At 40.2% G+C, this 16,892-nt stretch overlaps 1 protein-coding gene across 3 annotated transcripts in view; it reads right to left on the bottom strand.

The window, feature by feature from the left end:
- LOC149792382 (unconventional myosin IC-like) overlaps nt 1-16,892 on the bottom strand; it is a 128,869-nt gene that overhangs the window by 38,765 nt on the left and 73,212 nt on the right. For all 3 annotated transcript variants that reach the window (XR_016423295.1, XM_089969383.1, XM_089969382.1), the window contains exons 11-13: nt 4,744-4,908; nt 4,144-4,274; nt 11-95 (exon numbers count right to left, since the gene is read on the bottom strand). Coding sequence is in view for 2 of the 3 variants with exons in the window: in XM_089969383.1 (XP_089825509.1) it covers nt 11-95; nt 4,144-4,274; nt 4,744-4,908 (381 nt within the window). In the remaining variant the exon portion in view is untranslated. The remainder of the gene's footprint in view (nt 1-10; nt 96-4,143; nt 4,275-4,743; nt 4,909-16,892) is intronic.

Here is a 16,892-nt window from a genome sequence, read left to right as displayed (position 1 = left end):
CTAAACTCACCCTGAAGTGGGAAACAATCGTCCTGTGCTGCTTGTTTGTTGTTTTCTGCTGAAGTAAAACATCTTCCGTCAAAGCAAGATCCTCCCTGTGCGGTTAAAAAAATGAATATTATCCGACCTCAGATTGAAGGTGACTTCAAAACACCCGTGGAATGAACTAAACAGGTAAATCAGCGTTGCTTTGACGAAGGTTTCCATTGGTCAAGATAAGGCTAGTAAAACACATAATTGTATACAACGACTCCACCTATGAATTTACGATTTGTTTCCCTGGCCATCATTTATTCGTCAGATGGGAATTATAAACATACACCAGACAGAACGGAAAATGCTATCCCTAGATTCTATAAAAGAATGCGTGATAATAGAAGGCAGAAATAATATTTAATACAAAAAATAATATCATACAGGTTAGATAATCTACGGAGATTCGAACCCAAGTCCGCTGGTAAACGGCACCCATCACCAAACAAAAAAAAATGATGCCACTTAATCGGTGTTGTATGCACTCGTGCGCAGCAGACACACTCGCATGACGACACAATAATTAATTCTCATCTATCTACACAGTCGTTCCGGGTTCGTATGAAAGAAATCAAGGTATATATTATTAATTATAGAGAATTATAAATATAACCCAGTCAGAACATGTATGTATGTATGTATGTATGTATGTATGTATGTATGTATGCATGCATTCTTGTACGTATGTATGTATGTATGTATGTATGTATGTATGTATGTATGTATGTATGTATGTATGCATGTATGTATGTGTGTATGTATGTATGTATATATGTATGTATGCATTCATGCATGCATTCTTGTATGTATGTATGTATGTATGTATGTATGTATGTATGCATGCATGCATGCATGCATGCATGTATGTATGTATGTATGTATGTATGTATGTATGTATGTATGTATGTATGTATGTATGTATGTATGTATGTATGTATATATGATTCACAAATAATTACAAGATTCAGGATGAAAATATTAACTGAAATGTTCGCTATCCTTGGCGGTTTTGTGGTAGGTATATTGTTAGAAGCGTTTTATGCCTCAGATGGTAGTAGTTGTAGTAGTAGTAGTAGTAGCAGTATAGTAGTTGTAGTAGTAGTAACTGTTGTTGTTATACGGTTTAACGCCATTTTTCGGCACAAGATAGGATATACATGGCGGCCAGTATCAATGGTGGAGGACGAACCCGGGAAAATCTCGGAAAGAACTACCAACCAACGAGAAGCTACCGGCAAGCGTACTCACATACCCTCGTTGGCCGAGTCCGAGATTGGAAATCACGCAGACAGAGATGGCAGTGATCCGTAACAGTGAATGGTTCAGACCACTGGGCTACAAGGGGCCTCATTATAGTAGTAGAAATAGTAACAGAAGTGGTAGTAGGTAGTAGTAGTAGCAGTATATTAATAGCAGTAGCAGTACAGTACTAGTAGTAGCAAGAGGAGTGGCAGCAAAGTAGCAGCATATAGTAGTAGCAGTAGTAGTAGTAGCCGTTTAGCAGTATAGTAGTAGTATTAGTAGCAGTATAGTAGTAGCATAGCAGTAGTAGTATAGTGATAGTAGCAGTAGTAGTAGCAATATAGTAGTAGTAGCAGTATAGTAGTAGTGGTAGTAGTAGTAGAGTAGTAGTTGTATTAGTATAGTGGTAGTATCTGTATTATTAGCAATATAGTAGTAGTAGAAATATAGTAGTAGTAGCAATATAGTAGTAGTAGCAGTATAGTAGTAGTAGCAATATAGTAGTAGTAGCAGTATAGTAGTAGTAGCAGTAGTAGTATTAGTATAGTGGTAGTATCTGTATTAGTAGCAATATAGTATTAGTAGCAATATCATAGTTGCATTAGTAGTACTAGTTTAGTAGTAGTAGTAGTATCAACATAGTATTAGTAATAATGGTAGCAATATATTTGTATTATTAGTAGTAGCAGTATAGTAGTAATGTTAGTTGGAGGATATCAGTAATATCATTAGTAGCAGTAGCAGTATAGTACTCGTAAGTAGTAGTATTAGCAGTGTAGTAGTAGCAGTAGTAACATTATAGTAGCAGTAGTAGCAGCATAGCAGTAGTAGTGGTAGTCACATTAAACCAGTAGTATTAGTAGTAGGATTAGCAGTATAGTAGTAGTAATAGCAGTCTAGTCGTAGTAGTTATATTAGCAGTATAGTAGTAGCATAGTAGCTGTAATGGTAGCAGTGTAGCAGTAGTATTTGCAGTGAAATAGTAGTAGTAGTAGAAGTATAATAGTAGTAGCAATATAGTAGTAGTATCATAGTAGTCGTAGAAGTAGTTGTGGTATAGTAGTACTAATAGAGACGCAGTCATAGTAGCAGTAGTGGTAGTATAATAGTAGTAACAGTAGTAGTAAAATAGTTGTAGTAGCAGTTTAGTAGTAGTAATAGTATCAGTATAGTAGTAGTAGAAGTAGTAGCAGCACCAGTATAGTAGTATTAGTATCAGTTTAGCAGTAGTACTACATGTAGTGGTAGAAGTAGCAATATAGTAGTAGTATTAGTAGTAGTCTAGTAGTTGTAGTAGCAGTATACTAGTAGTAGTAGCAGTATAATAGTGGTAGTGGTAGTCGCAACATAGCAGTAGTATTAGTAGTAATAGTGTAATTGTAATAGTATCAGTATAGTAGTAATATTAACTAGAGCTGTATATTAGTAATATTAGCATTATAGTACTAGTAGCAGTATAGTAATAGTAGCATAGTGGTAACAGTAGTAGTAGCAGTATAGTAGTGGTAGTAGTATATTAGTAGTAGTCGCATTATAGTAGCAATGCTACTTGAGGTAGTACAAGTAGCAGTATAGTAGCAGTATTAGTAGCAGTAAAGTAATAATAGTGATTTAGTAGTAGAGGTACTAGTAGTACAGTAGTAGTACTAGCGATGTATTTATAGTAGTAATATAGTAGCAGTAGTTGTAGAAGTAATATTATAGTTGTAGCCGTATAGTATTAGTTGTAGTATTTTAGTCGTAGCAGTAATATAGTAGCATTAGTAGTAGTAGTAGCGGTATAATTGTAGTTGTAGTATAGTAGTATAAGTAACATTAGTAGTAGTATCAGTAGTAGTATAGTAGTAGTAATAGTAGTAGTAATAGTAGCAGTATAGTAGTAAAAGTAGCAGCAATATAGTAGTAATAGTAGCGGTATAGTTGTAGTAGTAGTTTATTCGTATAGTAGTAGAAGTAGTATTAGTAGTAGTTATAGTAGTAGTAGTACAGTAGTAGCCGTATAGTAGTAATAGTAGTATAATAGTAATAGTTGTGGTAGTAGTTGCATTATAGTAGTAGTAGTAGTAGTAGAAGAGCAGCAGTAGTAGTACTAGGACTTTTAGCAGTAGCAGAGTAGCAGCAGGAGCAGTAGTATAAGCAATGGTAGTAATACTTTTGTAGCTGTAGCAGTAGTAGCAGTAGTTGTAGTAGAATATGTAATAGTGGTATCAATAGTGTTTGTAGCAGTAGAGTTGTGGTAGTAGGATTACTAGTATTTGTAGTAGTAGTAATAGCAGTAGTAGTAGTAGTAGTAGAAAAGCAGCAGTAGTAGTAGTACTAGTGGTTTAAGTAGCAACAGAGTAACAGTAGTAATAGTAGCCGTGGCAGTAGTACTAGCTGTAGTAGTAGTATTGGTAGTAGTATTAGTAGTAGTAGTAGCAGTTGTAGTAATAATAGTAATTTAAGCAGTTTATTTATGTGCACTTTATGTGTGGTTGCACTCTTTATGAAATTTGTATGGGTTTTCTTCTTTTTTGTATTTTTGCTTTAATAAATATTTCTCTTGTCATCATATGTTCTTTCATATAGGCCGTGTATGTCTGTGTGTCTGTCTGCGTTCGTGCGTATGTAAGTATGTATATATGTTTGTGTGTGTGTGTGTGTGTGTACATGTGTGTGTGTGTGTGTGTATGTATGCATGTATGTATTTATGTATGTATGTATGTATGTACGTACGTATGTATGTATGTGTGTGTGCATGCATTCTTGCATTCCGGCATGTATATATGTATAACAATGGGCGAGCTAAAGATCTACTCAGCTTGACAAGTCCATCGTTAAATGATCATGCATCCGCGTCTGAATATGTTTGCCTTTACTGATATATACCCTGTTGGCCCACGCTTGAGTTTGAAGAGTTCGCTGACGATACCATTCCGGCTGCATTTCATACAGTCCTTCAACTCGGGGTTCAGACGATCCCGGTTCTTCACCAAAAAGCCATCAGCATTATATGTTACCTTGAAATACATATGATGTTTAAGCTTATCATACAATTTGATCCATAATAATAGCCAAGATTAAAATAAATGTAACATAGTAACTGAGATAATTCTTTAAGAAACAAGTTTCAGTATGAACGATATATAATTTTATTTGTCTCAACAACATTCGATCAATACTGTTATCGAAACCCAATTTCGTTCCATATATCAAATCATCGTTTACAAAAATTAAATATCAAAACATTTAAACCTATCTTAAATGTAAACTTGTAGAATGTAAACTCATTCAGTTATTACATGTCTTAACTTAGAAGCATTTCAATGTTCTGTGAACTAGCTTCTTATATCTATGGAAACCTACCCAGCAGTCATACGTCTTTCAGGATTATTTATTTCACTAGACAAAGATGGCTTTATTAAACAGGTTTGACTGTATTTTGTTTATACATTTTTTATGTGATTGCAGATTCTTTGAAAGTCCCACCTTTCCCGCAAAGTGTAGTACAATGAACTCCGGTCGATTGTTCACTGGAGGGATGTAGATACCAGAGTTCTTGTATTTATCTGTTAGGTGGCACACAAAGGCATTATCCGATCCATGCTGTAGATTGGATTGCTCGTCCAGGAAGGCAAGGACACTGTTTCGGGGCTAAAGACGGAACAAGAAAATAGATAATGGCTAAATACTGAACAGGAAAATTAAGAATACATAAACCATCTAGTTACTATATGAAATACAGACACGCAGTTGATATAAAATGTAACAGTTTTGTCTTAAAAGTTCAGCCCTAATGAACCAATGAAAAGTTTTGAAGAAAATAAAAATTTTGCACCTTGCGAAACAACATGCATGGGGTTTCTTAAAGCTCCGATGCCGCCGTTACGTGCAAACAGTCGTAAATAGCAAAACATCTGAATGGTATAAAAAAATTAAATATATTTGTCTTAATTTGTTGGATGCTTTTACATCTAGATAAGTTCAACGTCTCATTAGCTTATGAACCATGTAACTTCTCCCACCAACCAAGAAACCCCTCCATTATTCACATGAGTACGAATTAATCCGATGTTCACAGGCAACATCCGTGGGTGAACCGAGTTCTGGAAAACGCGATTATATCACCTTTGTAATAAACGAAACCAACACCAAACTATCCTTGATACTGTAGGTGATAGTTTACGTGATACGCTATTGTCACAAAGCGTTGGATATGACACAGTACTCGGCTTAGCATTTATAAGCATCTTTAGAGGCACAACGGACGTACATTCTTTTATACAAGTCCTTGCTGTACGCTAGTAGTATATGGGGCCACCCTAGCGACAAAGGGACTTTACCATGCAAAAATGGTCCATGCACTCTGGCGACAATGGGAATTTAACATGGGGCATTTTAACATCGATGGGACTGTAGAGCGTCAAGGGAATTGAACATGGAAATTGAACATGGGAATGTCACCTGGGGATCAATGGGAATTAAACATTGGTAACGTCATAGGTTTATAGGGTCAAAACCATTTATAGGGTGAAATGTATTTGTAGGGACAAAGGGTTGATAGGGACAAACATAGACATACAGAAACAAACAAATACACATTCAAACACACAGAAAAGAGGACAGAAATATTCTAAAGAAAGACTCATAGATAGAATAGAGACTCGATAAAGAAAAGTCTGTTGTATGGGTTCAAAACATTTATTCAAGTATATACATGGGCTCTCTGGCCTGTGCTTTGGTTTAAGCACTATCCATTAAATACATAAACATTTGAACATAAAAGAAACATATTTACGAGTTGTTTAGTTATTGACTCTAGTAAACTAATGTTTAAAATTAACGTTCACTCCTTTCTAAAATCACTTCATATGCAACGAATTTACATTAAATGTTCGTTTATAAGAAAAAGCTAAAACAAAACAAGTAACAAACAATCAAATAAGAGAAAGTTCGTGTTTGTCTCTCTGTCACACACGTTGCTTAAAATCTGGTCAGCTACCACTTGTGTCCCAGCATAGATGTTACTCATCTCGTATCCCCTGTCAGTCGTAAATCTGCTGTTACGTCCATCGTGCTAGGTACACTTATCGGTAAGCAGATCAAGAGCAGTGATCGTCTTCTTCCCATGGAGGTACAACATATGCCATATGAATAGTCACTTTTCCATCGGTGATGTCAAATTTTTCTCTCATCAACCAAACGTCTTCAATAGCCTTCAAAAGTTTGGAAGAAGTTATTTCTGCAGGTGTGCTAAATCCGAGATATACAGGCGAGTTCAAACTGTCGTGATACATAGATAGGCTCAAACGACCTTCATCTTTGACTTGGCAATAACATTTGAGTTCCTCTAACAGTGAGTCAAGTAGATCCGTAATGAAACCTGATACTTCCTCGGCTGGAACGTCAGAAGCGAAGTCTTTAAATTTCACCGCGTAGGTGTAAGTTGTCGTTCTAAATTTTCTCGAGGTCGCTGTCTGGGTCATTTGGATGCTAAAATACTCCTTTAGGTCTATTGAATCCTTTCCCTTCTTGAACGCACTTTGCTGTGTCGGTATGGTGGTGAAAGAGGTCAATGATGTTTGTTCCTTCTCTTTTTTCTTCTGCGTAGAGTTATTCATCTTTCTCGTTGCTTGTACTCCCACTGAAGTGTCGTTCTTGGAAGTCGTCCCTTTTTATACTGGGTGATATCAGCATGTCCATAAGGTAAAGTTTTGTGGTCTGGAAGTTTCACTGGTTGCAAGTAGTTTGTCATGGCATTAGTACATAACAACTAAGATGTGGTACTGCATTGGTGATGTGATCGTGAGGCATAGAATCACACCCGAGTTTCTCGTTGGACTTGAGTCTTACGCTCTATACTTCCTGTTTGAAAGGATTCATTTTTGTCAATTGGTCTTGGTAGTGACAATGAACTATTGGTCTTGGACGTTGTCCCTTTTTATATGCTGACCAATATCGATGTGACCGTACGGCAACGTAAAGTGATTGGGAAGTCTCACTCGCTTCTGGTACACGATTTGATAGATTTTTTCCAGGGATCGACTGACGATGTGGTGAGTGGGTAAACGTACAATCTTGTTCGGTTGGTGAGTGGTCACTTTAAAGTTTCCATCCTCTCCCGATTGCAAGGCTTCTTTCAATACCCCAAAGTTGACCACTCGACTGGTACGATAATTCAGAGTCAGTCCTTTCACTTTGCACTCGGTGTGCACTTCTTCTTGTTTGTCCCGGTATTGGTAGCCGTAATTTTTAGGACCGCCACTCGCGAAACTTAGAATCTTGTCATCGGGGTGTTCGTCTGTCCAGGCTCCTAAACGGTCTCCTTCGATGTTGGGGTGCTGTTGACTCGGGTGATGGATGTAAATGCAACTGTCCGTGTCAAAGTACAGGACGCGTTCTCCTAACAGTTCTAAAGCTTCGTACAATTTTAAGCGAGCATGAGCTGTCACGTAAGCCGCAATGATGACATTTCCAAAAGGGTCGTCTTGTACAAAGTCCAGATCTTCTTCGTAATTGACCAAGATCAAATTCTCTCGAACGACGTCCACGTGTTTCATGTATTTGGTTTTGTCGTGAATCATCTGGAGGTAGCGGAAAGGTTCTGTCAAATATTTCGTCTTGGGTAAACACAGTCGTTGTGCCATTTTACCCCACAAGCAATTTAACATCGCTTTGGCAAACGATCGCCTGCCTTCGTTTTTCTCGATGTGGTCTAAAGGAATACCTTCTTGTTCATAATATTTCTCTTTGAATGTCTTTTCGTCTTCGGGAGTGTGACACCAGGAAGGATAGCCGCTGGCTTCAGTTTCAAAAAGGCATCCACGTAGTCGGCGAAAATGCCTTTCTGACTGGGGTCACCCTTGTGGTATTGTTGTGTCTTGGGAAAGTGGCAAATTTCGTACACTTCTAACAGTTGGTATCCCATGCCCAGAGCTTTGAACAATTCCATGCTAACCCACGTCTCCGTCAAGGCACGTTCTTCCTGAGTGTGCTGACAAGGCTGATCTTGGTTGCACGTTTCGGCACAAGTACGGCACAAAGGAAACATCAGTTTGCCTTGGCAATGGTGAGGTAGCACGGGATGGTACAAGTCCGTGGGAGGCAAGACTTTGCACTTGATCAGACCTTCGTATTGTCGAATGTTTTTCAGGTCGATGTGTTCCGTCAGCAATTGCAGGTGCCCTGCAGGGAAGTGACAATATTTGCACACGTAAGGATACAGCGAACACACGTCCAAGTATTTGATTTCTTCTCCTTTCTCTTCGTCAGCTTGGTACAGCAAACAGGTGGCATTGGTTCTTCCTCCGTACAAACTATTCCTTGGGTTCAGGGGGTCCACCCACTGGTAACTTTCTACGATGCGTTTAAATTCGGGATCGATTTTCAAACGGTGATCGTACTCGTGTTCCCACATTTCCACCACTTGGTATCCTAGCTGTTCTAACTTTAGGCGTCGCTGACAAGTGTCCTGGTACAAGTCTTCCATGGTTCGTTGTAAAAACTGATTTTTAGTGCTACGATCAGGGTAACAGACGGAACATCCGTGAAATAAGCAACCGTTAAACTCGTACACTATCTTGGGGTTTTCTAAGTCCCAGCCATCTACCGAATACGTTCCGATGGTCTTTTCACCCCCTCCGTTGCGGGCATGCTGAATCCATTTGTCTTCCTTGTCGCACAAGTAATGTAACCAACGTAGGGCTTTGACCGAGTATTGACGTTTGACAAAGTTGGTCGTTTGAGGGCTGATGAGAGCCACGGTGTTTTCAGGCATGAATCGTTGTCGATACACTAAGGAACACGCTTTGGCAATAGTGCAAGCTTCTTTCAAAGGATCGATCCCTCCGTGTTCAATGAACAGTTCTCGAAATTTTCCACTCAACGCCGTAAAATGTCCACGTCTGAACGACAATACTTTAGCATTTCTTCCTGAAAGTCGAAAGGGTCCGAGGCGTGAGCCTGGTACCAAGCGTAGAAAGCTTCTCGTTGTTCGGTACGCATGTTGTCGGGGTCGTAATAGTGAGCCTCAGGTAAATGGGGTAGAATGGCGTGTTGATTGGTTTCCGTATTGAAAAAGTGTGGAAAGTACCCTTTAGCCATTTCTGTCATTCCAAACGTTTTAGGCATTCGACTCAAAGGCATGGCCAAATAGCTCATCGAATCTTTAAACTGTACTTGTCCCACTTGCGTGAAAATGATTTTGGCTCCGTTCAAAGTCACTTTAGGACGTTCGGTGCCATGTTCTGTATAGTATCTGAGAAGAAACTGTCCATCGTATCCGGAGAAATTGTGAGCCATCACCGTGGTATGACGATAACAATCTCCATAACGTTCGATGTCCTTTTGGCTCCACGTATTGTCGATGAGGTCAGTAGTGAATAGGGATAGTATAGCCTCAATGGGAATTAGCATTAAAAACACTCTTGGGAACATATAGCCTCAATGGAAATTTAACATGGAGAAAAATCGTGGGAACATATAGCCTCAATGGGAATTTAACATAGAGAAAAATCGTGGGACGATATAGCCTCAAGAGGAATTGAACATGGGAATTGGGACTGTATAGCGTCAAAGGAATTTAAACAGGGTGGGACTGTATAGCTTCAAGGGAAATTGAACATGGGATTGTTTTTTAAAAATTTTTTTAAAAAAAGGGGTAGGCAATGGAAAGGCTATCTCTTTTCGAGAAATATGGCTGGCCCTGAAAAGGGCCTTTGGGTTTTCTTCTTCTTCTTCTTTTAACTTCTTAACTTTTTCCACCATCCTCTTATTTTGTCCATCTTTCCTTTCTTCTTCTTCTTTTCTTTTTCCGGCAGCCAGTCCGGGTGGCCCATGGCCCGGAACTTCTCTTGGATTTTCATCCAGTTTGTGTTCAGTTTTTCGAATTCATCCTTTTATTTCTATTTTCTTCTTCTTTTCTTTCCTTTGACCACTTTTCTTTGATCTTCTTGACCTCTTCGGTCAGCACATTCCTCATTAGTTCTTCAGCTTTCTTAAGTTTTTCTAACCCCCACTTCACGAAACACCAATCTGTCCATTTTACAATGTCTTCTAGAAAGCACCTTGCACTCGTCACATGATCTATCGCTTCTTTTAACTTACCCACTTTCACATACGGTGGATTAATTAAACCTCTGATTCTCTTCTCCTCATCCTCTATCATTTCTTTTACAATATTTTAGGATAAGTGTAGGCTGGTTACTTGTCTTGAGACGAAGTCTTTTGTCACTGCATACCTCCATTCATGTTCAACCCTTTCTGCTACACTCAATCCATCTACCATCCAATACCAACTTCTCATAAGATCGTTGTATAAAGCTGAAGCTGCTGGCATCTTCTTGTTTGCTTATTCCGTAGAATTGGCTCCAATGACCAACACTGTTAGTTTTATAGTGAAAGCGCGGACGTGATGGAAAACATCCCCCTAAAAACATAAAATTGATCTTACCTAGATCATGACCCAACAACGCGCGGACGTGAAGGAAAACATCCCCCTACTTTTTTCATTTCATATAATAAAACCCAAACTATACTCTTCACATACGTTTAGAAACAATAAAAAACCCATAATCTACTATTCACACAAACACAAACACACAAACACATACACTTCCACTATTAATAAAGAGTTAGTGTTTATATTCACACTACTCTACCTACACATTGGCAAATTAATATTTATTTCTTTTCTAGAGTATTGGGTAGCCCTGAAAAGGGCTGTTGGTTTTTTTTGAACTCCAGATGCACCTATCTAATGGTTGCACCTTCCTGGCCTTGCGCCACACACGCATCTTCTTCCCCAGTCTTCTTTCACCTTTCTTCTGGGGAGCGCAGAGGGAGGATGATTCGCTTCAGCACCCCAATCCTCTGTCTCGGGAATATTGTACGACATCCTCTCTCCTATTTTCTTTTCCTCTTCTTCCCTCTCTCTTCTCTCCTCCTCTTCCTTCTTTATTCTTGCTTCTTCTACTATAGCCTACGCTGATAGTTCATTTACTATGCGCCTGGCATATTCCAGGTGCATCTGGAGTTCTAACAGTTTCACTATTCTGGTGATCATTCTTCTGGTGTTGATCAATCAACAAGGGTAGCTAGACTGCCGAGCGAGTTTCAATTTATACTGAAAGCGCGGACGTGATGGAAAACATCCCCCTAAAAACATAAAATTGATCTTACCTAGATCATGACCAAAGAAACAACGCGCGGACCTAAAAGAAACACTCACTCACTTTTTATGCTACCCATCACTATTTTAAAATTTTTTGTAAATCACTTCAATAGACTATCCACATACGCAAAGCAATCCAATCTAACTCCAAATATACACCTCTAACACCAAAAAAAACAACATGATTTTAATCTACTATCCACACCAACGTACGTGAGCACTTACAAACACACAAACACATACACTCTCACTATCAATAAAGAGTTAGTGTTTATATTCACACTACTCTACCTACACATTGGCAAATGGATCGTTATTTCTTTTCTAGAGTATTGGGTAGCCCTGAAAAGGGCTGTTTTTTTGTTTGCTATGGCATTCTTTTTTAGTTTCTAAGAATGCGATGTCCTCTGAGGATAGACTTTCTGGCGATAGGTCTGCTTCTTCGGAAAGAAAAGAAGAACTCTTTGGTGTCGATACGGCAATCGACAAAGCCTCTGTCAGGTTCAGGTTGCTGCTGCTGCTGTTGTTGTTGCTGCTGTTGCTGCTGTCTCTGAAGTCTGTACTTCTCTGTCCATTCTTCTTTTTCCTGTTCATTTCTTCTCTGAAGAGCTCTTCTATCAGGTCTTCAGTGATATTTAACATTCTCACATTTTCGATTTCTTCTGGCTTCGGTATCAGACTGTGTCTGACCCTATGCAAATTCACGTAGGCTTCGTTGAGCTTAGCTAGTTTGGAGCACATCTTCTTAGGAGGATGAGTCGACAATGGATGGTTAGACTGGAAACAACCCCGGTTCTTAAAGTCAAAGCGCGGACGTGAAGGAAAACATCCCCCACACGGTTTTCGAGTCGCAACGTTTAGTGAGTGTCATGAGAGGGATAGTAAGAAATCAAAGAGCATCAATCCAACATTCTTCTAGCTAAACAAAAGACAAAGACATTTTTTTCAAAACACAACATTTTTTATTCAAAAATCACTTAACACTAAACAACAACTCTAACATTTTTAACAATAATCCAACACTATAACATCAAACATTTTTTTCAAATCACTAACATTTTTTTCTCAATTGACCATCTACTTTAAACAGGGCTGACAACGTTGTGAATGAAATTGTGATTTCCACTGTTGGAAATCATTAGGCCATTGATGGATACTACGTTTCCTAGCTTGAGACAAAAGATAAGCATAATGGTCACAAAACCATCGATCTACTTTCACATCGTTTCTAGCAGAAGAACGTGGATCAAAATGAGTCACTAAATGTTCTAAGGAATAGCCCAGGCTGCGATGATGCAGAAAATACACACAGTACTGTCCACACACCAAGGAATCTGTGCCTTGTAATTTCACATTATTGAATCGGGTGGTTTGAGCATTTCTTCTCATAAAGTCGATGATATCGTCTTCCAAAAGGGGCAATCCGTACGAATCGAAATATTCCACACATCCTTCTTGAGGAAAGTAGACGGCTACCCAGTGGGTTTCTGGGAGATGACTGTCGTCCGTGTTGATCACGTAAGCTTGATGGTCTTTAGGTTTGCGATGAGGGAGTTCATCTTTAGCACAGACGACAGGATTCCAAGAAGCCGTATACGAACTGTGGTTCAAAAGGTAATAAAGTTCCCAGGTATCCATTGATTTGTGTGTGTTTTTTTCTTCTTCACAGGTAATAATACGTCGTCAATTCGATCCTGACTTTTTGCTTGAAAATGTCTGACGAATAAACGGTTATTCGTTCTGTTTCCTCACTCTGATTCAGGAGAGCTTCGATACGATGGATCTCTTGAGTGGTTAATGGTGGACAAGAATGTTCACGCAAGTCTTTATACCACTGGTGCAACACGTCTTTGTTCGAGATGAGACTCCAAGCTTCGTCCAGATACTCGTCCAATTTTTCTTCTTGACTTAACATTAGGCATTTATCGTGTTGAATTTGACTGGGATGATCGTTTTGACATCCATAGCAATTTTTCTTGATCAATTCCGTCATTTTATCGACCAAGTGTTTGGCAAAACAGGAGACTAAATGGGCTTCTTGTTCTGGCCATCTCGACTTCATTATGATCACTTCTTCTTCTTCCACAGTCTCCTCACATTTCATGTCCAAAGTTTCTCCACTAGGTAAAGAGGGAGAACAGTCTTCCATGACTTCTAGTAATCTAGAATGACTTCTCTCAAACTGTTGATTTATATGGTATTATCGAATTCTGCATACAGGATGACGTTCACCGTTACATCAGGGATTCGGTTTGCAAACTGAATTTCCACACGAATCTGGCCAGATTTTATTTTATAGGGTGGAAATGTCCCTCGTCGCTGCCTTGGTCTGGAGTGAAATCGAAAGCCCACAAAGCATAGCCTCCTGCGTAATCCTCGTACGTAATGCCGTGACTGGTGTTGGTTCCTAACTGTCCGGTGGCTTCGTACAGGGACAAGTACGATCTCAAGTAATTCTTCTTGTCAAAGTCAGGTTCGAAAGGTCGGGTACACAAGGTCTTGCCATCGCGACTGACTTCGATCTTGGACACGCCAAAGTGTTGAAAGTAGAAAGGATTTTTAGCGATAGCTCCGTTGAAGGCTTCATTTTCGACGATACCAACGATCAAACGTTTGGGTAACTGTCCTTGGAACAGATGATCTTCGATCATGGATCGCTGTCCCTTGGGAATGGTGAACGTTTTCACTTCCACGCGTCGTATGGGATACTTGGCGGTCGTTCTGCTCAACGTCTGACTGATGTCGTTTCCCACTTTAGGTAACACTTCCACACGGCGTACGTAGAGTCTGGCTTCTTGGATTTTGGTTTTGTAATCGTCATCATTAGCCAATAAATGGAAAGCGGTACTGCTCCGATTCAGTCTCAGGCGAACATTCACTCCGTTCAGCAAATATTTCTCTTGCAACCACATGTCCAAATGCAAACGGTCCATCAGTTCTAAACTTTTGTTGGGTCCTTTGATTCTGTCTCTTCGTTCTACAAATCCATCATTGTTTTTTTTGGCTGATGCATCAGTTTCGAATGTTTCAAACTCGCCTGCTTCGTCAGCTTCCCATAGCACACAGGCATTGAGATGAGTGTTCTTGGTGTCTATTCCGTACGTCAAGAGATTTTCCAGGTACGCTCGATAAGGGTAAGTATCCATGCTGCTGCTGACCAGTTTGTTGTTCAAGTACAAGTCCACTCCGCTAAGCAAGGAATGCATTAAATTGTTGACGGGAGCTACTGCTTCAGTGTCTATATCACCTCCTGCCTTATCTAGAACTTTGACTTTCAGGTACAAGTAACTGCTATTCAGATCGATGTAATCTTCGGGCTGTCCTTTGATTTCAAACTCGATGGGAGCGGAATCGGCCAATGAGGAAACGGGATGAAATTCCACCCATTGGGATTCTTGCATGGTCATCATGGTGGGGGGGGGGGGCATGGCAAACAGATCCAGTTCCCTCTTGGAACAGGCGCAAGACTCTCGGTGCATCATTTTTTTGTTGCTGTGTCTCAATAATCGAAAACGTCTAAGTCTCGAACGGTTCTTCTTTTCTTGGCCTTTCTCGCTTGAAGTCTGGTGAAAGGGTGTTTTCTTCGTCGTCTCTTTCTGCCTTGTCCTTGCTGAATGCTTGATTCGGTAGCGTGCAGGGCATTTATAGGTGTGTCTCGTCGGCCCAAAATGTCTTTGCCCGTTTGCAGCAAGACATTTTTGCCAGCCCTCATGAAGGCTTCTTTAGGGTTTTGTTTGTTGATGATGACATTTTGGAGAAATTCTTTGCCTTGCGTCAGTGCCGCATCTTTCAAGGCATGCAATCCGCGTGTCACCATCGGTTTCAACACCGGGGCCACCGAACGAAAGGCCGATTTTAACATGTCTCCTAAACCGTGTCCTCGCTGTCGTGCAACCCCTCGGTACACTGGATACATGACTTACTTACGAGTCGTGAGAGAACCGTTTTCGAAAATGGAGTTTCACCGTGACTTTTCCTTTGGTGAATGGAATATTTTGTCCCAAATCTCCTTTTATAGTAATGTTGACCGACTTGCTGACAGGCAAATAGTGAGGATGGACAAATTCGCGGTGGACGTGGTAAGTGTTTCCACCTTCCTCGTCAGCGTTCGCGGCAGAATCCACTTTGAAAGGAATGACACGCAGTAACGGCACAGAGGTGTGTCCCACCACGTTATACTCCACCACATCGGAGTACACGAACATCAAATTCAGTCCTTGGTTCATTTCTACCGGGGTACGAAAATACTTGGCAAAAGTATCGTTGTCAGAAATGACTAGTAATTCGCCTTTTTGTTGTTCTACTATCTTCTTCAGGTTCATGTCACCGCCCAACATGTCAAACAATTCAGGACAAAATAAGAAAGATATTATTTTAGACCCCTCAGGAAATTTTATCAGGAAGCGACGAGCAGTTTTGTGGTACTCCAGGGTGACACTTTTTTTGGTACTTTCCAAAGCTTTCAGAAACACACCATTAAACCTGGTGGCTATGGTGTTGACCAAATGTTGACCACTAAAATAATAACCTGGGGGAATGAACAAGTGATAGTCGGTCCAGTTTGGATTTTCTTTGTTACGGGTTTTCTTGTCATATTTGCTATGGGTATCCATCCACTGTTGCACTTGCTCGTCATGAACTTGCACCGTAAAAAAATTTGATTGGGAAGGACATTGAGGACTTGGGTCGGGTGAATCATTTCTACTAAAGCCACTTCCTAATGGGCTTCGTGATCTAAGGGGATGGCTTGAGGTAATTTGGCCGTGTAACAGCACAACGTGTTATTGGGAAACACCTCCATGGAACTGTCACTGGGTAAGGTCAAGTAATATTGGTTTTCGTGACTCATAATTCTAGAGTTCTGTGGCTGTCCGAGGGGATATTACTGGAAGTCAGAGGCGTGTCTCCGCCCAAAATGGGGTTCTGATTGTGGTTGGAGTGGTGACTGGCACTGGTACTGGACACAAGGTTCCCGTGGTTCCCGTTCGAGGAGAATTTCAGGGAGGGATTGGGAAGCAGGTAACCGATGCAACTGCTCAATAAAATGGTCCACAATTGTTTGTCTCCTTGTTGCAAACTCAAATTGGCGATGGCTGCCCCGATGACACAATACACCACGAAGATTTGGCAGAAAAAGACGATTTGCGTTTTAGGCACACGTTCTCCACACCACACCCACAAGGGTTGTTTTTGTAAATCTTGCAGAGAAGAACTAGGTGAAGGAGGAGTGGTCGACGTAGCTGCGTCTGATGTGTGAAAGGGCATGATGGTAACTTCTTTTTATAGTCGATGACTTGCGAAGCGTCGATCCAAGAATCAAAACTGGGTGGATATCCTTTCCAACGTACTTTGACTTCTTTGACACGTCGTTTGCCCACTTTACGGGTTCTGCGTTCGAGAATGCTTTCGATGTCGTACACGTCGTCTTCTTTTTTAGTGACACGTTGTAACTCGGGCAAATAAAACG

This window comes from Sinohyriopsis cumingii, chromosome 9 (assembly GCF_028554795.1).
Source record: "Sinohyriopsis cumingii isolate HCF-2022 chromosome 9, ASM2855479v2, whole genome shotgun sequence".
Classification (NCBI taxonomy): Eukaryota; Metazoa; Mollusca; class Bivalvia; order Unionida; family Unionidae; genus Sinohyriopsis; species Sinohyriopsis cumingii.
The sequence above is the reverse complement of the archived record's forward strand: the minus strand, read 5'-3'. Positions and strand labels throughout refer to the sequence as shown.